Genomic DNA, 27190 nt, shown 5'->3' with positions numbered 1-27190 from the left:
GTGAAGATAGTAAAGTATTAACAAATCAAACTGCTGGCTTGATTGAATTCGTCGCTGTAAAAAGAACTGCGCTGAAATCCATTCTTGTAAAGTTACTTTAGTTAGGTATCAATTTTGCCGAAAACCCTTTCCACATGGCTGTAAAATATAAATTAAGGATGAGGCTTGTGTTTTTGGAATTCGGAAAGAGTGAGTAATGAAGAGCCGTGATAGCCTAGTGTGTTAGAGGTCTGTCTCCTATTTGGGAGGTCGGGGGTCTGATCCCGGGCACGCACCTCTAACTTTTCGGAGTTTGTGAGTTTTAAGCAATTAAATATCAATATCAATATATTACCGGTGATGGAACATTGTGAGGAAACATGGTGTTCTCATAGGTGTGTGAAGTTTGCCAATCCGCATTTGACCGTGATTTCATTCTGAGAGGAGATCTGTATTCAGTAGTGAGCCAGCGATGGGTTGTACTTTAGCCAATAGCGTGCCAATAGAGAAAGATGCCAATCAAAGACGATTGCGATCGTCTCAACTGCGGTGTTAGCTCACGTTAGGTGGGCACTGATACCTGATACGTAAGTAGATATTTATTTTTGGTCTTCATAAACTTCTTTAATCGCATCGTTTAATCGTAAACTTTTAACCGACTTCAAAAAAAGGAGGAGGTTCTCAATGTATGTTCCCCGATTACTCAAAAAGGCCTGGACCGATTTTGAAAATTCTTTTTTTGTTTGAAAGGGTATACTTCAAAGTTGGTCCCATTTCAATTTGGTGAAGATCTGATGAACATCTTCGAAGATAGATACTGGAACTCCTCAACGGATAAGAGTAAATTGCTCGCGATCAGTGTAATAGCTTAGTAAACAGTAGATTTTTAACCAGTCATAGCATAATTCCATGGGGCCACTAAAAATTGTGAAATAAAATTTTTTTACAAAAAAAATAAAAACCGACTTCTTACATAAACACTAAAAATTGAAAAATAATTTAATTTATTACCGAATATATTATGTGTACAAGAGTTAATATAGTTCCATAATAATATTTTTTGGGGTCGGTGCCAATGAGGTGCCATTGTGGAGTCTCATAAAAATATGAAGTCTAGACGATTCGCGCAGCTAAAGCTAATTGGCAATGGCACCAAAAAGTATTATTATGGAACTATATTAACTCTTGTATACATAATATATTCTGTAATAAATTAAATTATTTTTCAATTTTTAGTGTTTTAATTGTCTTCAGTAGGTCGGAGGGAAGGCAGTTAATTGAAACGTGTTACGCAAGTGGATTGTCTTGTAGCTTGTAGCGTGGAGCCAATGAGCGGGTGTTGTGTAATCTGGACTGCCGTGAGAAAGCGTGGCGCTAACCGTCGCCACTCAGTCACGGGCGAGGTTCCCGCTGTTATGGGAGCAATCGACCTCGGTCCATTGTTTGTATAGCTTATCAAATCAGTACCCTTATTATAATCAGCCCCCCGATTGTGTAAGAATAACCATTTCATCGCTATCGCAATCGTCAAGAAATTCTGCCCTTTGATTGGTTGATTTGCTGTTTACATTTTTTCACAGCAAATCAAAGGGCAGAATTTCTTGACGATTGCGATAGCGATGAAATGGTTATTCTTACACAATTGGGGGGCTGTATACCCTTATAAATGCGAAAGTGTGTTTGTTTGTTGGTTTATTGGTTTGCCCTTCAATCACGTCGCAACGGTGCTACGGATTGACGTGATTTTTTGCATGGGTATTGATAAAGATCTGGAGAGTGACATTTGCTACTTTTATCCCGAGTGCAATTTCACTTAGTTTTTAAGTAATTATTTTGCTTTACTATAATTTATCTAATAATTAACTTTTGTTTTTCTCTTATGTTTCTCACTTAGCAATTTAAAATATGTGCGGCCACTTCACGGCCTGCTGCAGTACTTCTGCTCAAACCATTCTTATTTTGTGCTCAAACTCCGAAGGCCCCAAATTGCATTCCGCACTTGAGATTTTTTAACCTTGTGCTTCAAGCTCCAATTCTCGACTTAAAATATATATAAAAAAGATCGTTACAAAAAGCTCAAGTGCGTGTGACCATATAATTTTGGTAGAGTTTGAAGCATATTGGCGCCGATTCTGTTGATTTTCTCTAAACTAAATGTAGAGTATCTGCATCTTTTTCTTTTTAATATTGCTAAAAAGGGACGGAACAAGAATTTTACATTTAAAGACTCTAAATTTTAGTGCACGCTAGGCTCGCGTCTGGCAGCTAAAGTCACGAAGTTTGACAGCTCTAAATAAATTTAAAACTGCCAAACTGTGTGTGACCTTTTCATAAAACTGCTGCATTTCGAGGTACATTTAAACACGCAGCCTGTAAGATCTGGAATGATCTCCCACCCCTCATCAGAATGCTAAAATCTACAATTTCTTTTAAAAAAACTTTAAAAAAATATGTTTTAGAAAGCCAAAAATCACAGGGTTAAACGACTATTCCAGATCTTACACGCACTACAACACACGATACTTATCTCTGACTATACTACACTATGTCATATTATAATATACTACTTATTCTATATTATGGTGGTCAAGTGGTCAACCAAAAGATTTTTTAGTTCCCTGCAGGTAGTCTACACAAACAGAATAATGGCATTCCATACATCAAAAACATGTCGTACCTACATTTTGTATGTGTATAAGTTTACATGTGTTTAAGTATATATGTAATATCCTATATGTATATATATATATTATATTTATTACTCCACTAATAATGAAGTCTTTTTTTTTATTTTAGTTGATTTTTATATTATAGAGAACACTTTCGTTGTCGGGTCGTGACACTAGGGCTCTGCCTGAAAATCAGCGCTGCAGTAGTCAAATACTGCAGCATCATGCTGAGGCAGTAGCCTTTTCAGCTCAAACAAGACATCATTTTTCTTTTTAGTAGGTTTTTTTGTTTTCTGTCGAGCTCGTAGTTTTAAGCTTACCTAGTTTTAATTTTTTTTAATTTGTAACATTTGGTTTGTATGTTTTTTGTATTTTCTTGTTTTGTGAGGTGAATAAACTTTTATTTATTTATTTATTTATTTATTTATTAACCGACTTCAAAAAAAGGAGGAGGTTCTCAATTCGTCGGAATCTTTTTTTTTTTTTTTTTTTTTTTTTTTTTATTTTTTATGTATGTTCCCCGATTACTCAAAAACGCCTGGACCGATTTTGAAAATTCTTTTTTTGTTTGAAAGGGTATACTTCAAAGTTGGTCCCATTTCAATTTGGTGAAGATCTGATGAACATCTTCGAAGATAGATACTGGAACTCCTCAACGGATAAGAGTAAATTGCTCGCGATCAGTGTAATAGCTTAGTAAACAGTAGATTTTTAACCAGTCATAGCATAATTCCATGGGGCCACTAAAAATTGTGAAATAAAAAAATTTTACAAAAAAAATAAAAACCGACTTCGTTACATAAACACTAAAAATTGAAAAATAATTTAATTTATTACCGAATATAATTATGTATACAAGAGTTAATATAGTTCCATAATAATATTTTTTGGGGTCGGTGCCAATGAGGTGCCATTGTGGAGTCCCATAAAAATATGAAGTCTAGACGATTCGCGCAGCTAAAGCTAATTGGCACCGGCACCAAAAAATATTATTATGGAACTATATTAACTCTTGTATACATAATTATATTCGGTAATAAATTAAATTATTTTTCAATTTTTAGTGTTTATGTAACGAAGTCGGTTTTTATTTTTTTTGTAATTTATATTACATTAGTAGGTACGAAGGATGCGAATACTTTTATTATGTCGTTAAACAACGAAATAAACTTTGTTATAAAGTGTTCCATTATTTGTACGTGATATAAGTACAAAATGATTGAAATGACAATATTATAAAGTTGCGTTCAAGTGGACAGTTACTCAGATGCGCGCGCGCATCCCGCGTTGATCGTTTTAAATTTTAACGAGATTTATATCAGGAGAGTATGTCCCCTGTCGGCTGTCTGCCGGTAGTGTAATTCATATCGTTGTCACGAAAGTTGAAAATGTGGGCGATCGCTGTGCTCTGGCTGCTGGAACCGCCCACTTTTCAATTTTACGTCACTGTACCGTCACAGTTCAAGGGAACTTCTAACAAACGTGGAGGCTTCGACGTCACTGGCAGGCGTCCAATGATAGTACATTTGATGCAGGTAGCCCTAAAGCAACCCTATTTTTCTCTGATTTTACGTCATCATAGCTTAATATTTGACATATCGTCGATTCAGGATCAAACCATGCATTGTAGCCAATAGTGAGCGAGCGTCAACCAATCAGAGGTGTTTGCGATCGTAACATTGTAGAAGTCATTCTACCGCAATCGAGCAGCTGGTTTGCCTTTTATCTTGCCTTTATCTTGCCCTGTATTATGAGCTGCAGCAAGTCATATTTTGAGTTGCGCATTATATGACACAGATATTTGAGCTTTCTCCTTTGCACACATTTGAGTAACTCAGTGGGCTTCCCCAGTCTCTTCAGCACGGTGGTATTGCGAACTAGGGCTTGAGCTCCGGAGTTCCAGTTTTGATGCAACTCCGGAGCTTGGTAAGATTACAGATTAGTTTGTGTAACCGAAGTTATCGTGAACATAACCGGAGTTTCGATTTTCATATTTTTAGAAAAAAGTCGAGCTTTTTCAGCGTTTACATACACAGTACAGAGTCTTCGTAAATTGTACATATGAAATAGGGTAAAACTTATCCAATTTTATCGATAGAAAACAACAAAAAATGTAAAAGAAAAATCTTACTAAGTATAATAATTATACCAATTACCAAGTCGTAAAATAAAGTTTCCTTTTCATTTTTCTAACTGATTTGTTTTATTTCATGCTGATGAAATATTAAATCAAACGCATTATTTAATAACATTAATTTTTTGTAATGAAGCTTTGAAACTCCGGTACTCCGGTCTTGAAACGCTCAGCATCAAAACCCGACTCCGGAACTGAAAAATAGTCGGTTTTTTTTGTACCAAAGACATTTTACAGTAAACAGAGCGCACTTATCTCTATGAGAGATCTCTACCAGTGCCCCTTGGCCAGTGCGAGATGTTGTAAAGGGAGTAGAATAGGTACAAAAAGAAGATAGAAATACTCATGAAAAGAACACAATAGATACTATGTATAATATTATATAATACGAGTATATACATTCAAGCGCTATTGCGAACGCGATCTCTTAGTTAGTATGTCCGACCAAAATTGAGTGTGAGAACAGCCGGTTCCTTATTCATAATTTTGTATAAATTAGACAGCGACAGATGGAAGATGGTATCGCGTATGATCTGTGGAGCAATTACCAAGTTTCTACCGTGTTCGTCGCGGTGCGTTCACACGGCGTTATTCACATCTGAAATAACTAAAATTGTGAAAGACACGATGATTTTACAAAAAAAATATTTTATGGTTTATTTACATTTTTTTTAAAAAGAATATTAGCCATGTTAAATGACTAATATTCCCCTTTCCTCAGTCAGGTTTGTGCTAGGAGTAGATACGACAATAGTGCAACGGGCGGGGTTTGAACCGTCGACCTTTCGGTTTTCAGTCCACTCCTATACCGGTTGAGCTATTGAGGCTCTTAAACTCTCTTAGGCTCTACATGTACATGTATGTATGCTTCTTCGTAATTTTTCTTATTTTTCTTGTTTTATGTAATATTTAGTATTTAATATTTAGTACTATTGTAAATTGCAGTGTTTTTTTTATTTTTTCATATTTGTATTTTTAGCTTTAAGTTAACTGGTAATCCGCACTTGCAAACTTTTAAAATGCATGCCGGTTTGCCCTCTAATTAAATTGATTAAATTGGGTGTACACTCTAAATTTTTTCTCTATGAATTGTAATTGTTATTTTATAATATGTGTACTATCTGTTGGCAAACCAATAAAATAAAATAAAATAAAAATATGTAGGTATGGTTTATTTATAGATCTCAAATGTTATTACAGGTACAGTTCATTGGTTGCATTGATGTTGGAATAGTATTTATTATTCTAGGATTGGTTGTTATGCTCGAAAGTCTAGATTTTGTACACGAGATTGGTACAGCCCGCTAACAGACAGACGGATGGACGAACTGCGGAGGCTTAGTAACCGTTGGCACCCTTCGCGTACGGAACCCTCACAATAAATTATGGAACTATATTAACTCTTGTATACATAATATATTCGGTAATAAATTAAATTATTTTTCAATTTTTAGTGTTTGTGTATCGAAGTCGGTTTTTATTTTTTTTGTAAAAAAAATTTATTTCACAATTTTTAGTGGCCCCATGGAATTATGCTATGACTGGTTAAAAATGTACTGTTTACTAAGCTATTACACTGATCGCGAGCAATTTACTCTTATCCGTTGAGGAGTTCCAGTATCTATCTTCGAAGATGTTCATCAGATCTTCACCAAATTTAAATGGGACCAACTTTGAAGTATACCGTTTCAAACAAAAAAAGAATTTTCAAAATCGGTCCAGGCTTCATTGAGTAATCGGGGAACATACATAAAAAATAAAAAAAATAAAAAAAAAAGATTCCGACGAATTGAGAACCTCCTCCTTTTTTTGAAGTCGGTTAAAAAGCATGTAGTCCACTCAGTCCGCTGTGTGTTGGTGGTCCGCGTCGCATCGTAAATTGCGCTATCATAATGTCTGTCGAGCGCGCACTCGGCGTCGTTTGAAACCGTTATACCTTGGTTTACCACTGTTTATATCCTTAGCCAAAGCTTCCCACTTTACACATTCCCAAGAACACGCATCGTTCACGGCTGCTTGTGTGAAAACGTTGATGCTCTCAATACTGGTGTACAATAAACCAAATCGCAACAGTCAAAAGTCCAATAGTTTATTCAAAATCCATACCCATATTTGATATGAATATGTGAAAGTGTTTGGTGGGTTGTCCTTCAATCACGTCGCAACGGAGCAACGGATTGACGTTATTTTTTGCATGGGTTTAGTTTAAGACCTGGAGAGTGACATAGGATACTTTTTATTCCGGAAAATCAAAGAGTTCCCACGGGCTTTTTAAAAACCTTTTTTTTTTGATTGTCGGTTGTTGGATTTGTAAGATGATATAGTAGTCCAATCAATCCAATCCAATCCATCAGCCTGTTTGCGTCCACTGCTGGACATAGGCCTTTCCAAGAGCACGCCACCAAACACGGTCCTCAGCCTTCCTCATCCACCCGCTCCCCACCACCTTACCGTAATCGGGAATAGCAGGGCTGCCGGGAACTGGGGGCCTTTGTCTGTTGGCGCTGCTCATTAGAAGTAATGCCCATACTGACCACGCTGGGCAGGCGGGTTGGTCAGCGCAGGACTGCAGGCCATTTCGCACCAGTGACGCTGCTGCCCGTCTCTGGTCTGTGTTATTTAAAGCCAAGCCATTTGGAATGGTTATCCCGCCATTCTTCGGTCGTCATATCCTCGTTCGCTGATTCGCAGGCGGCAGAGGGCACCGCGTGCAGGTGAGGTTGACATTTGGGGTGTTAAGATGTTAGTGCACCCCCTTATCCCCCGATATAGTAGTGGTGATAATTTTTTATGCGAACTTAAAACTAAGCTACGAGGGGATCTTACTAGGTGATCTAAATACCATACTACTTGTGGTATATTGTGCAACAGCGATGTTGAGGTTGTCCGCACAAGCGACGTTCAACCCGAAGCCATATAGCGGTACCACGGTACAGAGTACAGACCGCGTCGCCCGCAGCGAGTCGCCAGTCGCCACGCAGAGATAATTTAGTTTCTACGACCGCAAAGGCCGTTGTCTTGATTTATTGTTGCCATTTGTAATATGTACGAATTGTCAGTTTAAGTAACATAAAAATGCAACTCCTCAATATATCGAATTAGGTTGCCTGCACATCGGATTGAAAGAGAGGTGATGCAAAATTATGTAGGTTAGGTAGTTAAGCAATACGATTAAGACAATAGTATGTAAGATTTCTTTATTAGTATTGTTAGTCCATAAGCGAGAGTAGATCATAAGACGGCTCTCAATAAACATCTTTCACCGTTGCCGCATTTAATTATTACCATACGGCCACAACATATCTCATGGCGACCCTTGCCAGTCGGTGCATGCCTAATCTAAGTGCGTGCACCGGCTGGGCACCGATCAAGAAGAAGACTACACAATTTTCTAAAGAATATCAAGATTCAAGACTCAATTAGAACAAAAAGAAGAAAATAATTCCACGTCCTGTATTAAAAATCAAAAAACACTAACATCAAGAAATAAGTTCAAAAATGAATCGCTTATGAACAGAAGACAATCTCAAGCTTCATTGATCAGCCCAGCATCATCGTGCGTCCAGGGTTATCCCGGCCACAACTAGGAGGTGTCCAGGGTATTCCCGGCCCAGTTCGAGGAGTCCAGGGTTTTCCCGGCCCACTAAGATGCAGTAAAGAAGAGGCGCAGACTCAGACCTCCGGACCTGATGACCAAAACCAGTCCTGATGACGACGGCGACTACACGGCGGTCACGAAATTGATTAATAAAATGCGTCGCTAACAGTTAAAGTAAGTGCAATTTATCTCTCGTAATGGGCAAATAGGTAAAATGTGTAGCAATTATAATTTTTTTTTCTCTTGGGTAGATAATTTAATTTTGTACGTATAGGTTAGGAGAATATTGGTAATTTTTTTAATAATAAATAATACTTGCTCCACTATCTACTAATAAGTTCCGTTCGTGCTTTATTTGTAAGATTTTATATAGTGTGTAGGATAGTTTAAACTAATAATAGATAATAATTAATAAATGAATAAGTAGGTAGGTACTTACTTCTTTCGTAAATATTCGGTGTTAAAATCGAAATATAATAATTCAGAGAATTATAACGGTGTCATCGCGTGGTCAACGACACACGCGTACCCGAACATTTTGTATTGTTATACGAGACAATGGTTTTGCTCAAGATGCAATTTGCAAATACAAGGAAATGAATATGAAATAAGGAGAATTTTTTCCTTACAGACGTTTTTCGTCTAGTTTCGTGCTAGTTTTGACGATATAAGACTATACCGGCTTTGACAAATTAGGACTCTGCAAACCAAAGGCTTGATCACCCTTCGGCTGTAGAAGTGCTATAGGTATAAAATATACAATATTTATTTTGGGATTGAGACATACTGACGTAGGAAGATGATTATTATTTATTTATTTGGACGCGATGTTTTGCGCATATTTAGTACCTCCTCATTCAACTATATATTTGTCTAGACTCTTGATCATTATCTACCGCGCTGGTGTTAGTGAAAGACCTAGAATTTTTATGAAAAGTTGAATGTTAATGAAATACTTATTGAAAGAAATAAGTTTGATGAAGATTATAAGTGTTATGAAAAATGCTCGCAAGCATGTTATGTTAAATATTAATTAGGAGAGTACGCGCCGCGTTTGTTGATTTGTTTATTTATTTGTATTATGTGAAGAAGTAACTTGAAAGGAAGATGAAGACTAGGAGAGATTTATTTTGACTGTCCAGGAAATATAAATACCTGAGATGTTTAATAATAGGTAATATTGTGGGTTATGGAATAGAAACCTTATATTTACTGTTTTACGACGATGCTATACGACAGCTGTATACTTATGATGACGACGATTTGATAGGTCAAAGAATCTTTTGAAGTCGATTTGTGAAATCGATACCTCAACTTATACATATCTAATACCTATGATGCTATTTTGAGATTATTTTATTATGATGAGATTTTTCGAAACTTTTGTAAAAGTTAAATCCTTGACTGCACTTAATAGATTACGATTTTTCTAGTTATAAGTAAGGTTGAAAGTATGCCCATACGTAGTAAGAGATAAGATAAATTGCACTTGAGCACAGGAAGTAACAATAAAAAAAAAATGTTTCCTTACATAATTTTAATTTTACTTAGCATTAGATTTTATTTTTGTGATTGTCATCTTTTCTTCTGATTCGATGTAGCGTCTAACATTTTTTTTCTTTTAAGGGGAGGGGTAACCGCATACATTTTCAGGGGAGTTGTAATATGTACGAATTGTCAGTTTAAGTAACATAAAAATGCAACTCCTCAATATATCGAATTAGGTTGCCTGCACATCGGATTGAAAGAGAGGTGATGCAAAATTATGTAGGTTAGGTAGTTAAGCAATACGATTAAGACAATAGTATGTAAGATTTCTTTATTAGTATTGTTAGTCCATAAGCGAGAGTAGATCATAAGACGGCTCTCAATAAACATCTTTCACCGTTGCCGCATTTAATTATTACCATACGGCCACAACATATCTCACATTCCACTTTACCAATTACTTTACCGCTAACTGTAAAACCGTGTGTTTCACTGAATTCGGTATTAAGTGTGAATTTGAATGCTCCAAATATTTGAAACCTCTCGCACTGCCAAGGGTCACTGGTGCTTGCTTCCCTGTCCACGTTTACTCTCTTTTTCTCTTTATTGTAAATGTTTTTGGTACAAATAAAATAAATCCATACATCCATTATAAATGTGAAAGTGTGTCTGTCTGTCCGTCTGTCTGCTAGCCTTTCACCGCCCATCCGTTCAACCGATTGTGACGAAATTAGGTACAGCGATAGCTTGCATCCTGGGGAAGGACATAGGCTTTTTATCCCGGAAAATCAAAGAGTTCCCACGGGATTTTTAAAAACCTAAATCCACGCGGACGAAGTCGCGGGGCATCATCACCATAACTCAGCCCTGCCGCAGTGCTCTGAGTAGGCGCCGGTGTATGAAAAGAACAAAGAAGACAAAAGTACATACCCGTTGTCATACATTCGGATTTCGTTTTCTGGGAACCATATTCTGGTAAAGGTATGAAATATGAATGAACGGACCTCTGAGTCAGCGCCTTACACCGATAGTGCGAGCTTGGGAAGGCAAGGCGAGGTGTGAGTCAGCTCCGTGACGTCACTGAGCCGCTATGCGCACGCGCGTTGCTTCATAAACACCGTTTACTATAAGAGACTTGATAATTTTGAAACAGGTTTTTCTTATACATGCCTTTGCATATAAAATTGCCACAAAAGTAATGAATAATGAGGTAGGTAGTTCATTAGTATTGCTCTTCACTACAGCTCTATTGTACACATTTATGAACATTTTCGTCGACATCCCATCTACACGCACGAAACGTTTTGCGTTATCATTTCTCATACACATGGCTAAGGTTTGGAATACTCTTCTGCGATATGTGTTTCCTACCAATTACAACCCGAGTATCTTTAAAACAAGAGTGAATAGGCATCTTCTACGTAAACGCGTCCCATCTTAGCCCTTAGACTACATCATCACTTTCCATTAGGTGTGATTGTGGTCAAGCGTATACCTATAATGAATAAAAAAAAATGAATACCACAAGTGATCTAGTTAGTTATGATGTGATTGTTTTTCTAACGACGACGCCATGGTCGACGATAAACTAATTTGATCTGTGAAGTGTGTGGATTCCCCGATCAGGCTCCTCTCAGTTTTTGAATAAATCAATGTACTTCTTAGAGAAAAAAACCGTCCAAGTGCGAGTCAGACTCGCGCACTGAGGGTTTCGTACTACAGTCGTATTTTTCGACATTTTGGACGATAAATCAAAAACTATTATTCATAAAAATAAATGAAAATCTGTTTCAGAATGTACAAATAAAGCCCTTTCATATTATGATACCCCGCTTGGTATAGTAATATTACTCAGAAAGTTGAAATACCATTTGTTCATAAACACATTTTAATTTTTTTTTGTGATGTGATCATAAATTCATGATTTTCGGATTTTTTCCTTTGCTTGTGCTATAAGACCTACCTACCTGCCAATTTTCATGATTCTAGGTCAACGGGAAGTACCTTATAGGTTTTCTTGACGGACAGACAACGAAGTGATCCTATAAGTGTTTCTTTTTCCTTTACGTACGGAACCCTAAAAACAGTTAAAAGAAACTAATTTCAGTCATTACTATGATGATAAGAATGAGTTAACGGTGCTGTGCCGTTCTCTTGAGTTTTGCATGAAAAATGTTGGAACTTGAAAATGACTGACCGTTAACTTTCTTTTGTTTACCATGAAGAAAGTTTGAAAGCATAAAAGACTTTAATATGTAGTGTAGATTTGGACACCTCAAAATAAGCGGAAATGAGGCCATTGTTGATTTCGGGATTTCCTGATGGCTGAAATACTTCGTCGTTTCATTATTTTGAAGAGTCCCCACAAAAAACTGAACAATAAAATTGATTCGTGTCAACTACCTAGAGTTAGGGTTTGGGGTCTCTTGTATTGTAATTTGTATTACTAGCTGATGCCCGCGACTTCGCTCGCGTGGAATCATGTTTTTAAAAACCCCGTAGGAACTCTATGATATTCCGGGATAAAAAGTAGCCTATGTCACTCTCCAGTCTCCAGGTCCTTAACTGTACCCATGCAAAAAATCAACCAAGGACAAACCAACAAACCAACAAACAACACTTTCACATAATTTTATAATGGGGATAGTGATGTAAACTTATAAAGCTAAATAATCAACTTAAACTAATAATAATAGATACTATATATTTTAAAGAAAGAGGTGAAGTTTTTAAGATGTTTGTAAGTTTGGATAATACCCCTCCATAATATAATCTCTTGGACTAATAAATCCGATTCTAAACATTATTTTACCTACATTTTCCATCTACCATTATCTATCTATCACCCGATTACTAGGCTATTTGAATTTTTGATCGTTTTTGGGCGGCCTCGTCATTTTCACCTACTACAGCTGATAAATAGGACACAAAGGTGTGTGAAGTCTGCCAATCCGCACTTGGCCAAACCATTCTCATACTGAGAGAAGACCTGTGCATGTGTAGCGAGCCGGCTATGGGTTGATCATGATGATGATTTGTATCCTTTTGTTGGTGTTTATGTTTGTTGTATTATAGTCGATTTCCTCAAAGCGCGGCCTGTTTCTCCAACAAAAGTCGAATCAACAAAGTTCTGCGAAATCCATCGCAAATTAATTCTTGTTTGTATTTCATTAAGAGAACTGTTCAGTTCAAGGTCGGTAAAACTTACAAGTTACATTCGTTTGTCACATGGCTAAGTTTAATAGTTATGCAGTTGTCAGTTATGCACTAAGTTACTTAAGTCTTGGAAGGTATATCATATTATGTAGGTAAGTAATTGCATAAGAGCATAATGGGTTTTAGGTATGTGTAATGTGTATTAACACAGAATATACAGGGTGTAACCAAAACTCTAGCAAAAACTTAGCGTTATTGTCATACTAGATACCTAAACACAATCCAATACCAATAACTATTTGCCTCATTTTGTAGTTTTAGTGATTTAACATTTTTCAAACCCGCAATGTATAGCGTGCAAAACTCGTGTCGATGCCCCTACGACGCGGCATTGACTCTGAGTGGACTGTGGAGTACTACGAGTGGAGTGGATTTTGTATATATTTTTTTCGCGTTTTTTTTGTGGTATCATATCAATAATCATCTGCTGCGCGATTGCGGGAGATTGACGGCTACAATGTCACGATCGCAATCACCTCTGATTGGTTGACGCTCGCTCACTATTGGCTACAATGCATTGTTGCAACAATAATCGCACAAATTCAGAACAATTGAGATTGTAATAATGATTGATGCAGGTTTTGGACAATCGCCCTACAGTACTATAACCTGTCTCCATTTTTGCCAGGGTTCTGGTTACATCATGTATAATAGTTGGTAATAAGTAAATATATCTAGAATAGAATAGAATAGAATATGTTTTTTATTCATGTAAACTTTTTACAAGTGCTTATGAATAGTCAGGTAGTTTTAACACGTTGCGTGCGGTACCGGTCAACGTCGACTTGTATGTGACTTTCAGCTGGTGCGGCGACTAGTTGTTGTGTTTTTTCCTGTGGTGCGGGGGCACTTTTACTATGAAACCTTGTGAGTAGGTAAGAGATAAATATATATTTTTAATTTCCTCCTCAAACCCTAGCATTTTAAACTATTTAATCTGTACAAGTCACATTTGTCTGGTTAGCACCAGAAGGAAAAAAAATTTGCTGTGTGCGGTGCCAGTCATATGCGGCTTGTACGTACGTGTCTGGTATAGCACCACGGGAACAGGCGAAACACCTTCAGTGAGCGATAGTGCATTCAAGAAGCAGTACGTATATCGATTATTATGGTATTATCATTTTCGCGGAAAAAAATAGGTATTAAATTATAATTGTGTGTGTGACTAATCATGAAACGGTCACGTCGGATGCTGCAACTTGTTACTGATGAAAACAATGATGATTGCTGGGCAGCAAAAAATCCAAAACAATAGACCATTAACAATATCTCCATCAAATAAGAAAATCCGAGTTTTAAATACGATATTTTTATAATTATAATTTTCCTTTGTCCTAATGATAAAAAAGAATCACCATATAACTTAATTATATTATTTACCGTGAATTCATTATTAAAAATATAAAATTGTTCGAATTGAAATTTTTATTAGTCATATTTTAGTAAGAATATCACTTTCATTTCCTTGTAATCTAAATGGAAAGCAAAGTAAATAACTGGGGCATAAAATTGCCTGTTTTATGCACTTGTTATACAAATTACTAATATATTATGTAGTTTTCACTAATTATAAAATAAAAGTATAACATCGATATTTTTATTTTAATAACAGTCCCATCACTAATTGTCAGTCGATACTTCTTATGTTGCTAGTTCTGCAGGCGCTCCACCAGGTAAAATTGTCTGGGATTTTAAAAACCTTATATTTTCTAAAATACATGCTATACGCTAAAGCTAAGTCACATCATGATAGTTTGACTCATATACTATCTTCTAATAATATTAAAATGGTCTTACTTAGGTTTTTTGAGGAAATAAAGCCTTGATAATGGAGGTGTATGTACAAATCGTTTATATCTGGTAACGCACTAGATTTTAGTCAATGTACCAGTCAGATTTTCCTTGTAACGCACTGCGAGTAAGACAGGGAAATATTACGCCGCATTGAACGTGTTAATTTACCATTGAAATAGTAGGTACATTTAGTAGACGTTTATGTTAAATACAAGGTAGGTCTGACCTACGGCTACATAGGACTTCCAAGGTAAGCAGACTTTTTTTATTTCAAAAGATTTAAGTATTATATTCAAAAGGAAAAGTAGATCTAATATCTATTTTGCCTTGTGGATTTTACGAGAATATAAAACTTTTATTAAAATCGTAATTTAATGTTTAAAGAAACATTGTGGCTAATTCCGTTGTACACAATCTCTAAACTAAACTAGTATGGCACGTCTAAATCTATTGCTATCCCTTTCATAATGTTGCTTGCGGAAAAGGATAGCACTAGATTTAGACCTGTTAATTTAGTTTAGTTAAGATATTGTGTACAAGCGAATCCTTTGTAAATAATTCTTGGTACAATTTTGTGTAAGTATTTAAGTAATAAATGTTGAATTTTTTTTAAAGTAATTTCAAAATCTTAATTTAAGGTAGAATAGAATAGAATATATTTTTGTTCAAGTAAACTTTTACAAGTGCTTTTGAATCTTCAACTAGTTTAATTTACCACTGGTTCGGAATGCCGGTTGCTCTTTCCAAGTGATCAATTTACACTGTACAAGCAAATGTAGCCCCAGCATTGCTGGAGCGAGTCAAATCCAAGCTTTTATATCATTAACATAGTCTTCAACTATATAATATGCTTTTTTAGGAGCATACTTTTATTAAATTTATTAAATTTTTTAAACTTGTGTAAACTTGTGTAAAGGCAAGTCTAAAATTGTTTGTGGAATTTTATCATAAAACTAGCTTATGCTCGTGACTACACAAATTTCAAACCCCTGTTTCACCCCCTTATAATAGCTATCTGCATGCCAATTTTCAGCCCGATCCGTCCAGCAGTTTAAGCTGTGCGTTGATAGATCAGTCAGTCAGTCAGATATTACACTCAAACCCACAAATGACTTCCCACTTTCCCGAGGGTAGTTTTCACAAGATGTGAAGATTGAAGACTACTGATGAGTTGACAATCTTATAACTGCATACGTTTTAAGATGCCCAAAAACGTAACCCTTGCTACAAGACAGAAATATTAAAAAGCCATAAACTCGGAATTAGGCACTACCACGTATAATTTAGCGGTTAGAAACTTGTAGTCCGACATAGTCTAATAACCAGCAGCCTGCCGCTGCCGCTGGTGTAAGGCGGTAATCGCCCATTGTTGTCGGACAACAATGGAGATGCTGAGCTCTTATCTGTAGCCAGTGAAGGCCGGTATTCAGTTACTTTGCCCACATCTCACATCTGTAGACAGCACGGAGAATTCAACCTCAAGAGAACGCTGATCCAAATCAGAGATCGGATTAGTGCGTAAGCAATATCTGAGTTCGGTCCGAGTTTTTTATATATCCGCATTTTCACGGACTCAGATCGGGTGAGTGCGTAACCGCTCTTACGGACATTATCTAGCACCTTGCATTGCCACAAACGTCAAATGCTGCGGGTTTTTTAGGGTTCCGTACCTCAAAAGGAAAAACGGAACCCTCATAGGATCACTTTGTTGTTTGTCTGTCTGTCTGTCTGTCTGTCTGTCTGTCAAGAAACCTACAGGGTACTTCCCGTTGACCTAGAATCATGAAATTTGGCAGGTAGGTAGATCTTATAGCAGACATTCGGGGAAAAATCTGAAAACCATGAATTTAGGGTTAGATCACACAAAAAAAAATTGTGGTCATGAACTAATAATTAGTATTTTCATCTTTCGAAGTGAGTGACTATATCAAGTGGGGTATCATATGAAAGATCTTCACCTGTACATTCTAAAACAGATTTTAATTTATTTTTATGCGTCATAATTTTTGAATTATCGTGCAAAATGTCGAAAAAATACGACTGTACTACGGAACCCTCATTGCGCGAGCCTGACTCGCACTTGGCCATTTTTTTTTTTTAATTTATAGACTAGCGCTTGGCTGCAATCAGACCTGGAGGCAAGTGATGATGCAGCCTCAGATGGAGCGCGCTTGCCTAGAAGATGCCTATTCACTCTTGTCTTGAAGGTACCCGTATTATAATTGGAGGGGAAAACTGATGCTGGAAGGGTGTTCTAAATCTTAGCGGTTCGAATTAGAAATGAGGAGGCAAATCGCTTCGTACGTCTCCGTGGAATTTTGACTACGTTGGTCGTTAAAAACCTTTAATAAATTCAAGAACTATCAAGTTTAATGTTAATTTAAATACTTTATAAATTAGCTACTTAGTAAAATAACGAGTTTCGGTGAAGATAATTAGTATGGATTAGTCGGCGCTATAACGATTCAGATTAGTACCTGGTACGACTTCCATTTATTGGCTTTATTGTGGCGAACTAGTTTTATTATGTACTAGCATATGCTCGCGACTTCGTCCGCGTGGACTACACGAATTTCAAACCCCTATTTCACCCCCTTAGGGGATGAATTCTCAAAAATCCTTTCTTAGCGGATGCCTACGTCATAATAGCTATCTGCATGCAAAATTTCAGCCTGATCCGTCCAGTAGTTTGAGCTGTCAGTTAGTCAGTCAGTCACCTTTTCCTTTTATATATTTAGATGTATACTTATACCTACTTATTTACTTCAATGTTTGTTAAAATAGTTAAAGAGTTCGTTTGTGGCTTAACGATTTTTTACAACGGGTAGTAGGTATAAGTCCCGAAAATTGCTAATGCTCGTGGCCGCCATTTTAGTGACGTCAGCACTAGACTGAAGTTTCGAGCTGATGGTATATTTTTTTTTACGTCATTTCGATGTTAATGAGACATGGTTCCAGCGCAATAGCAATTTGCGGGACTCATAACTAGTAGGTACCACTACCTACCTATAGTCCGCGACAGGTCGACATGGCAACCGGGGCATGAGACGGGGGCCGCCCCGCACACTCGCACGTCATCCGCTTTCGCCCGCACTGGGTTAGCGCGGGGCTGTGCGGGTGTGCGGGGCTTGCTCTCACCGATTGCCATCTCGACCTGTCGTGGACTATATCTATGTATAGTGCGCGCAAAACAAGTAGTCCAGTCGGATTACAAGGCGTATGACTGCGCATTGTATAGAACAGCTGCGCGATTGCGGGAGAATGACAGCTACAAAGTCACGATCGCAATCACCTCTGATTGGTTCAATATGAATAATGATTGATGCAGGTTTTAGACAATCGCCCTACAGATCTCAGCCGGCTTGTGTGTTCTCTTACTCTACGACCTATGCAATAGGTCATCTATCTGGCGGAGTACTCCTTTTTGTAACAAGATTTAGGCTACATCATAGGCATACCTTATACATGTGCATAGATGTGTCCAATTATATATATAAGTAAGTATAATATGTGTGAATTTGTATATATTATTAAAATATAGAATAGATAGATTAGATAAGTACAATTAAAATAATTCCGTGGCGCCACCCGAATCAGGGTTCCTACTGAAAACCAGCGCTGTATGTTTTTGTACTTCTGCAAAACATATGGCATTTATGCTGAGTAGGGACCTTTTTTTTCGGGTTGTGCCACACATGACATGGTTTATTCCGGCGCTTCTTCTACTTGAGGTCTTTTGACTTTACTACTCAAGTATAAGAGGCGCCGGGATAACCTAACCAGGTCTAGCTGGTAATGTGTGGTACAGCCTTAAAAAATAAACGTTTTTCTTCTTTCTTCTTCTTCTTCTATCAACTTCAGACTGGACTAACTAGTTTCGCGATCACTGTACACTGTACAATTACTCATATAAGTCAAGAAAACCCAAAATGGTGGCGATTACTGCATGACGAGCAACGGGCAACGGCATGGCAATAGGTCAACAGAAACAAAACTTTGTTAGTCTACTTTTTCTCTCACTCTCTCACTCTACACAGCAACACGGCAGGCTGTCTCTACAACTTGCTCTTTGCGAAGCGAATTCCGTTCTATCGGTTCTGTGACATACTCGTAGTAACATCAGTTCACGGGCAGTGGGTACGAGAAGGCACGTACTAACGCACGAGTCACGTTCTGACTTCTGCCATCTTAGCTGCTTCCTTTTCCTACCGCCAAGCCACAGCTAGCTTACTGAGATAGTGAATTCATTAACTTATTATTTGTTACTGTTGTTATATCTGGGAAGAGACTGACCCCCATGACACGGGTTAACCTAGTTTGGGGGTCGAGGGTAATTTTAAGCAAAGTTGTAATTGGAACAAATAAAGTTTTTTTTTTTTTTTTTAAAGAATATTAGCCATGTTAAATGACTAATATTCCCCTTTCCTCTCCAATTAAGCGTCAAGCTTGTGCTAGGAGTAGGTACGACAATAGTGCAACGGGCGGGGTTTGAACCGTCGACCTTTCGGTTTTCAGTCCACTCCTATACCGGTTGAGCTAATGAGGCTCAACTGTGCAGTAAAGATCTGCTCTTGTTGAGGGAGTCGGGCTAACATAGGGCACTCTCTCTTGCACAATTTTATACAAGTGAAAATGATGCACTATGTTTGTGATTGAGTAAAAAATGTAAGGCTGCGTTCACTACAAAACATCTTAAAGATTGCTAACCTTTGCCCTGGCCTTAGGTGAAGCCGCGGGCATCACCTAGTATATAATAATACATTAATAGAATTTAAAAGAGTTTAGTACATAATAGATATAAAATCCAAAGGAATCTAAACCTATATTTTATAGCTTTAGGCTTTGTTTTCGCTTGGAAACTTTTTTAATATGTCCCATATTACATTATCTTCGATTGCGGTTTCGATTGCACACAAACGGTTAACCGCACGAATGCAAAGCTTTTTTTTAATCTAACTTGATTTGTATGTGTATGGTTTTAAAGTGGTATTTTGAATGGTGTTAGCAAAGAAAGGTATTGAACGGTCATCGAGTAGGTACTAGGTAACTAAGTACGACGGCGTAATCGAAGCATTGTGTGCTGTGTGCTGTGTGGCGGATTCCTTTTGCGATTGAATTCAGGTTTGTTTTTGTGAGGCTATTTTGTTTATGTCAACAATCGTAATATTTTGTTAGCCCCACATCAATTAGGTACTTGCTATTCATCAGTACCCTTATTATAAATGCGAAAATGTGTTGGTTTGTTGGTTTTGTCCTTCAATCACGTCGAAACGGTGCAATTTTTTGCATGTGTATAGATAAAGATCTGGAGAGTGACATAGGCTACTTTTTATCTTGGAAAATCAAAGAGTTCCCACGGGATTTTTGAAAACCTAATTCCACGCAGACGAAATTGCGGGCGTATTAGAACAGATTAGCTTACACTCGAAGCGTAATATTTAACAACATGAAGGAAATAAGAAGCACATAAAATATCACTTCTATAGAAAGCTATTGGAAGACACGACAGACTTTCATGTCGTTTACAACAATACTATCTCGTATCACGAAATGCTCGTATGGTTCCCATATCATGGCGCGGAGAGTTTCGCCCGCTTTCCCATCACGCTTTCCACTCGCTCTTTTATATAAATAAAAGCTTTCGCGGCTCGCTATTCGCTAACGAGCGGGCCTGGGATCGATCCCGTGCATAATCGATGGTAACTCGATTAACCGGGTTCTGCTGTGCTCTACGTATGCCGGAGACTTAATTTAATTGAAGTCTAATGGCTCCCCCTGTCAAAGAACTAGACATTGTCCATACTTTTACTTATTATAATATTATGAATGCGAAAGTGTGTCTGTCAGTCTGTCATGCCCCTTTGGTTTCTACACGGCATCGTACCGGAACGCTAAATCTCTTGGCGGCACAACTTTGCCGGTAGGGTGGTAACTAGCCACGGCTGGAGCCTCCCACCAGACAAAGAGACTTTCTTAGTTAGAGGGTGGAAAAAGAAATTGTTTGTAAAAGTAAACGTATAGAAACCAAAGGGGCATGGGTTTATTAAAAACTGCCATACCCCTTCCAGGTTAGCCCTCTTCCGTCTTAGACTGCATCGTCACTTACCACCAGGTGGGATTGCAGTCAAGGGCTAACTTGTATCTGAATAAATAAAATTTTTTTTTTTTTTTTAAAAAGAATATTAGCCATATTAAATGACTAATATTCCCCTTTCCTCTCCAATTAAGCGTCAGGCTTGTGCTAGGAGTAGGTACGACAATAGTGCAACGGGCGGGATTTGAACCGTCGGACCTTTCGGTTTTTAGTCCACTCCTATACCGGTTGAGCTATTGAGGCTCTAAAATTCTTGAACAAGTTGTGTTCGTTGTTCCAGGTTGCCTGGCGGTGCTGCTGGCGGCGGCTGCGTCGTCGGGGGCGCTGGCGGCCGACCCCCTCGGCCCCTCCGAGCGGCCCGAGGCCTACTTCAACGGCTCGTCCTACATCCGCCTCGCCAAGCCCTTCTCGCTCAAGCAGCTCGTCGGGCTCAGCTTCAGGACTTGTGTTGGTGAGTTGACACTCAACTATTTCAAAACCCCACCATCAAAGTAAAACAGTGCGTGCTTCTCGGAAACCTCGCTGAATTGGCTGAAAAAGGCCCATAAATTTTGTAAAAACCTTATGGGCTTAGCCAAAAGTATAATTTACCTATTTAAGTAAAAGTAGCACACCTATACCAACGCCTTTTTTGGGTGTCAATAGTTAACCAACAGCAAAATAATGGTTAATAATAATAATTAAGTTGACACGAGGTTTCCGAATGCATTCTGCAGAACAAACTCGCCTAGGTATTCTTGTTATATATATAAGAGCAATTCATTCCACAAGCCTTTTGTTATTTAAAGTATTTTTTTCCATTGTAATTACACCGTATTATCAGTTGACAACAGGGAAGGTTAATTCTAGCCAGTGGCGTGCAGGTCATAGAGGCATAAATGCACTGCTTACCCCAGTTGTAATAGCTCAATGCATATTTTTCATTATGACCTGCCAGTAAACAGGTTCCTACCTAACTAATGCCTACCCTGGCTTCGAAGTCTGTGCACGCCACTGATTCTAGCAATAACCTGTCACCGATATTATTCGCGTTAACAATAAGCAGTTCGTTAACACGAGTAAAGCATTTCAATTTATATTCACAACGCGCGCCGGACACCAAGATAATCACGGCCGAGCCACTCCAAGTCCTCCCACGGAGCTGACCATGTACGGGCCAACCAAAACTCTTGGTGATCGGATAAAGTAGCCCGTTATGCGTCGTAACTAGTTTTATGACGGACCATTGTGCGTTATTATGTCATTTGGAGAAACTATACGATAGAGAAAACAAAGCCCTTCGTGCAACCCTGACTATTCTACTGGCGGCCTACCTATTGTAGTGTTAATGATGATAAGAAGGAAACGCAAATAATAACAAGAATATAATTTAAAAAGTTTTCACAAAAACCTCGACTGCGGTTTGCACTGCATCGTTTTCAGCCCGCACATTAAATGGCATAATACCCAGTACGACGTATCATAATATTATATCAAAATCGGTTGAGTCGTTACGAGCGGACATAGGAACGGACATACATATGTACATCACCTCCTTTTGGGTTTCGCCGTAGTCGGCTGAAAAACGAGGAAGGATAAAACGACAAAATGTAGATACTTACTACGTATTGATTAACAGCTGCAGTTCGTTGATCATTCATCATCATCATCAACCGATAGATGTCCACTGCTGGACATAGCTCTCTTGTAGAGACATCCACACGCCACGGTCTTGCGCCGCCGCCATCCAGCGGCTCCCTGCGACTCGTCTGATGTCGTCCGTCCACCTAGTGGGGGTCTTCCAAAGCTCCGTCTTCCGGTGCGAGGTCGCCATTCCAGCACCTTGGGACCCCAGCGTCTATCTGTTGTACGAACTATGTGCCCTGCCCATTGCCACTTCAGCTTCGCAACCCGCTGAGCTATGTCGGTTACTCTAGTTCTCCTACGGATCCCCTCATTTCTGATTTGATCACGTAGAGAAACACGTTGATCATTCATTAAATTTTTTATAAAAATGAGACAGCAACTATCTTGCTCCACAAAAATGTTAATTAATCGAGCCTTCAGGCTTTCGGTAAAAAGTGAAGTGATCGAACGCGCATAAAGTAGCGCGACGAAGGTAATAAGCTCATACATTATGGCGAGCCGAATCTTGCATTCTTGACGCGATGAAAAAGTAGTGAAGCAAGAGTGAGTCTGCGTTCGTTACTCTCTCTTGGGGACTCGACCACTTTTTCCTGATATTGCAATTACCAGCCACCTGATGTTTTGTATGAAATGAGGCAGTTATTTACTTCTTGGAAACGAAAACATGTTTGGGAGAACAAGTATTTAATCCGCGATAGTTTCTTGATAATATTTTTCTCAAAGGTAACCAGAGGCCCTGCACACCCGCTCAGCAACGTGCGGGTGTGCGGAGTCATCGTTCATCCCCGCTCCTCATACCCCGATTGCCGTGTCGATAGTCTACATATTAAAAGCGTCAGAGTACCTACTCGAGAATACAAGAAGATGAAATCTCATGTCAGTCGTTCCGCACTGAAAATTTCATGACTAGAAAAACTACGTGACCTGTTCATTAGTATCTTCTATCTAATTTTTAAACAAATCTCTCTTGAGCAGTGATAGTGGTTTAAACCAGCACGTATTTACGTCATATTATAACTGCGATTTTAACACTGTGAACAAGCTGTGATAGCCACCTGGTTAGGACTTAGGACGTCCGCCGTCTAATCGGAAGTCGGGGGTTCGATCCCGGGCAACGCACCTCTAACTTTTCGGAGTTATCTGCGTTTTGATTAATTAAATGTCACTTGCTTTAACGGTGAAGGAAAACATCGTGAAGAAACCTGCATGCCTGAGAGTTCTCAATACGCACATGGCCAGCGTGGTAGACTATGGCCAAAACCCTTCTCACTCTGAGAGGAGACCCATGCTCTGTAGTGAGCCGGTGATGGGTTGATCATGATGAACTACGATTTTACAGAAGAATACCGTGGTATCGCAATTATATGACGTAGTTAATATGATAAAGTTGTATGAATTTCTACGAAATAAATATACTTACCTACATATTTGTTAAGCTATAACAAGCTTAACCGAATTCATGGTCAATGTGAACACAATCGACGACGTTGCGCTATCCTCCAACCTTCCGTTCAAAACCTTTGACCTTTCAAAATCTTCTCCGTTTTGTGTTAAAACAATTTTATTGTTGTGCGTAAACATTACCTGCATACATTTTTTCGTTTTGTTTCTATGTCAACTGATCATCATCTCTACAGTCCTAAGCGAGCCTTGGGAAGATTTCCTTCTTTCAAATATAATAAACTAGATGATGCCCGCGACTTCGTCCGCGTGGATTTATGTTTTTAAAAATCCGGGATAAAAAGTAGATCTAGGGGCCTTTTATCAGCCATGGTCATTTTATTCAGAGACTTTGATAAGGCTTTGGGCAAGGAAATGATTTGTATCCCGCTCGTTGTGCCAGAACTTTTTCTGCAACGCAAACTGTGAAACCAGCGCTGTTCCCACTAGATTTCAACGTAGGGTTATTCAAGGGGCGAATCAAATTTTTGAAAGGCCGGCAACGCATTGGTCGCCGCTGGTGCTGCCAATATTTATGGGCTGCGGTAATCACTGCTCGTTGGCACGCTATTTTTATGAAAAATCGGCGAATTTTATGAAAAAGTGCGAATCGGACTCGCACGCGAAGGGTTTTCGAAATTTTCTGTTTACTTATGCTATAAGACGTCGCTACCTGCCTTTCATGATTCTAGGTCAACTAAAAGTACCCTATAGGTTTTGATTCCCTTTTCTTGACAGACAATGAAGTGATCCTATCAAGGTTACATTTTTCTCTGAAGATATGGAACCGTAAAATAAGACTGATAAAGACTTTGGGGAAGAAAATGATTGGTATCCTCTTGTCTGTTTCAGGTGGCGAGCTGTTCTCTCAGAGGTTTGAAGGTTACACGCTGTACGTGACAGCACTGTACGAGCAGGTGGTGGTGTCCTGGGCGCGGCCCTCGCTGCCGCACCGCGAGGTGGCGCTCGTCAAGGAGACGCTAGACAACCGGTGGCACTGGGTGGCGCTGCGCTACCGGCCCAACCCGCCGTCCTTGCTGCTCGAGGTCGATAAGGACACACAGGTGAGGATGCGGGCTGTAAAGAATTTCAGCTTCTGAGCCTTGCGATATATCTGAAAAGAGAAGGTTTAGCTGAAGAGAGTCAGTATATATATGGATATATGGCAATTGTTCCAGGTGATATCGAACGTAACGTGGAACCCGGAGCTGCTGTCGCCGGGCGCGCTGGAGGCGGGCGGCGCGGTGGTGCTGGTGGGCAACCTGTTCAGCGGCTGCGTGCACGAGGGCCCGCAGCTGGAGTTCCACGCCGCGCACGTGCTGCAAGCCACCGCGCGCTTCGGGCCCTGCCCGCTCACCGAGGACGAGTGTAAGCGTGACCAATCAACACTGAGCTGTGCTGCGCTGTGCGCTATACTCTATCGCTCCTCTCAGATTATCATCCAATCCAATCCAATCCATCAGCCTGTTTGCGTCCACTGCTGGACATAGGCCTTTCCATGAGAAAAGAAAGAAAGAAAGGAAAGACGTTTATTTAGCAAACTGTGCCACACATCACATCTTAAAACTAAGAGCTGGTTATTCCGGCGCTTCTTCCACCTGAGAACAAGCAAAAGAAGCGCCGGAACAAACTGTCATATTGTGTCGCACAACCCGAAAAAAGGGTCCCAGCTCAGCATTATGCTGTATGCCTTGTTGCACAAGAACATACAGCGCTGATTTTCAGCTGGTACTCTGGACCGCCACCAAGAACGGTCCTCCGCCTTCCTCATCCATCCGTTCCACACCACCTTCTTCAGGTCATCGGTCCAACGGGCTGGAGGTCGTCCCACGCTACGCTTACCGGTCTTCTTCACACCTACAGTGCATTATCTTGATTTCAGGTAAAGACAGAAAAGATGTTCTACGGATACCACCGAAGGACTACTGCTACAACGAGCCATGTTTGAGGCACGGCACATGCATATCTAGACATGACAAGTACGTTCAACTTACCGTTACATGATTTACTCGTAGAATTGATTTCTATGTCTGATAGCAGTAGTTTTCAGTGTTGTTTGAAAACAACTGCTGAGTTTGTTCCCGACTTTTCTCAATAGAAACTGGTGGTAGAGTCACAGACGTAGGATATGAGACACTATAAGTTGTCCTACGTGAAATAGATAAATTTTGATTTGTGTTCGTAAAACCACAGTTCACGTCTAACAAAACGTCGAGGCTTCGACGTCACTGGCAAGTATCAAATGTTAGGACATTTGATGCAGGTAGCCCTATTTTTCTATGATTTCACTTCACCACAGCCAACCATAATATTTGACATACCGTCGATTCAGCATCAAACCGAGAGTTCCCTCACTCTAGTTGGCTCTGGTAGAACTACTGGTGCTGGTTGAATATGTGAGAGTGCCGTTTCAGATACGAGTGCCACTGCACGGCGCGGTACACGGGCAACAACTGCGAGGTGGACGCGGGCGACCCGTGCGCGTCGCAGCCCTGCCAGAACGACGGCCGCTGCGTCGAGGACTCGCGAGGGGACTACACTTGCGTCTGTCCGCCGCACTATCACGGTATACTTTAGTTTCTCGTTAAACAATTAGCTTCTCACTGAAATGCGTAACGAGCGCACGGTACGCGACCCAGACGACATTGATCCCGGGAACTGACAATTAAATCATAATACGAGTGAAAACCTAACTTCAAAGCCAAAGATTTGCTTCTCTTTTGAGCATGTTGAAACTAATAAACTTGAACTTGTTGTTTGAAAATTTGATTTTGATTTTATTTAAAAGAACTTATTGATCTGAAAATAGAAATCTGACAAAAATAAGATTATTAAGCTTTTAAATAAAATTTCACAACTTGTGCTTATTCTTATTTACTCATGGCAGTCGTAGTTTCAAGTAATCCATCGTTGTAAATTTGTATCCTGTCTCTGTTTGAAAACACCACCACTTTTATATTTTGAGTTCAATGAAACTTTTGACAGTGTATAATCATGAAACAAGATAGTTCTTGGGATCTGTCAATAAACATGATTATTGAGTTAAAAATGATTATATGCGCTTTTTATGGACACAAAAATAAAATTACTGAATTAAAAAATAGAGCATAGAGCTGTGTTGGGGTCGTGCAAGGTAGTAACCTGGGCCCACT

At 39.1% G+C, this 27190-nt stretch overlaps 1 protein-coding gene across 3 annotated transcripts in view; it reads left to right on the top strand.

Annotated features, from left to right (window-relative positions):
• crb (cell polarity complex component crumbs) overlaps positions 1 to 27190 on the top strand; it is a 71647-nt gene that overhangs the window by 5999 nt on the left and 38458 nt on the right. For all 3 annotated transcript variants that reach the window (XM_069509883.1, XM_069509884.1, XM_069509882.1), the window contains exons 2-6: positions 21253 to 21423; positions 24891 to 25102; positions 25217 to 25406; positions 25921 to 26017; positions 26453 to 26604. In XM_069509883.1, coding sequence (XP_069365984.1) covers positions 21253 to 21423; positions 24891 to 25102; positions 25217 to 25406; positions 25921 to 26017; positions 26453 to 26604 — 822 coding nt within the window. The remainder of the gene's footprint in view (positions 1 to 21252; positions 21424 to 24890; positions 25103 to 25216; positions 25407 to 25920; positions 26018 to 26452; positions 26605 to 27190) is intronic.

Source organism: Maniola hyperantus, chromosome 4 (genome assembly GCF_902806685.2).
Source record: "Maniola hyperantus chromosome 4, iAphHyp1.2, whole genome shotgun sequence".
NCBI lineage: Eukaryota > Metazoa > Arthropoda > Insecta > Lepidoptera > Nymphalidae > Maniola > Maniola hyperantus.
Note: the sequence above shows the minus strand (reverse complement) of the source record. Positions and strands in the feature narration are given on the sequence as shown.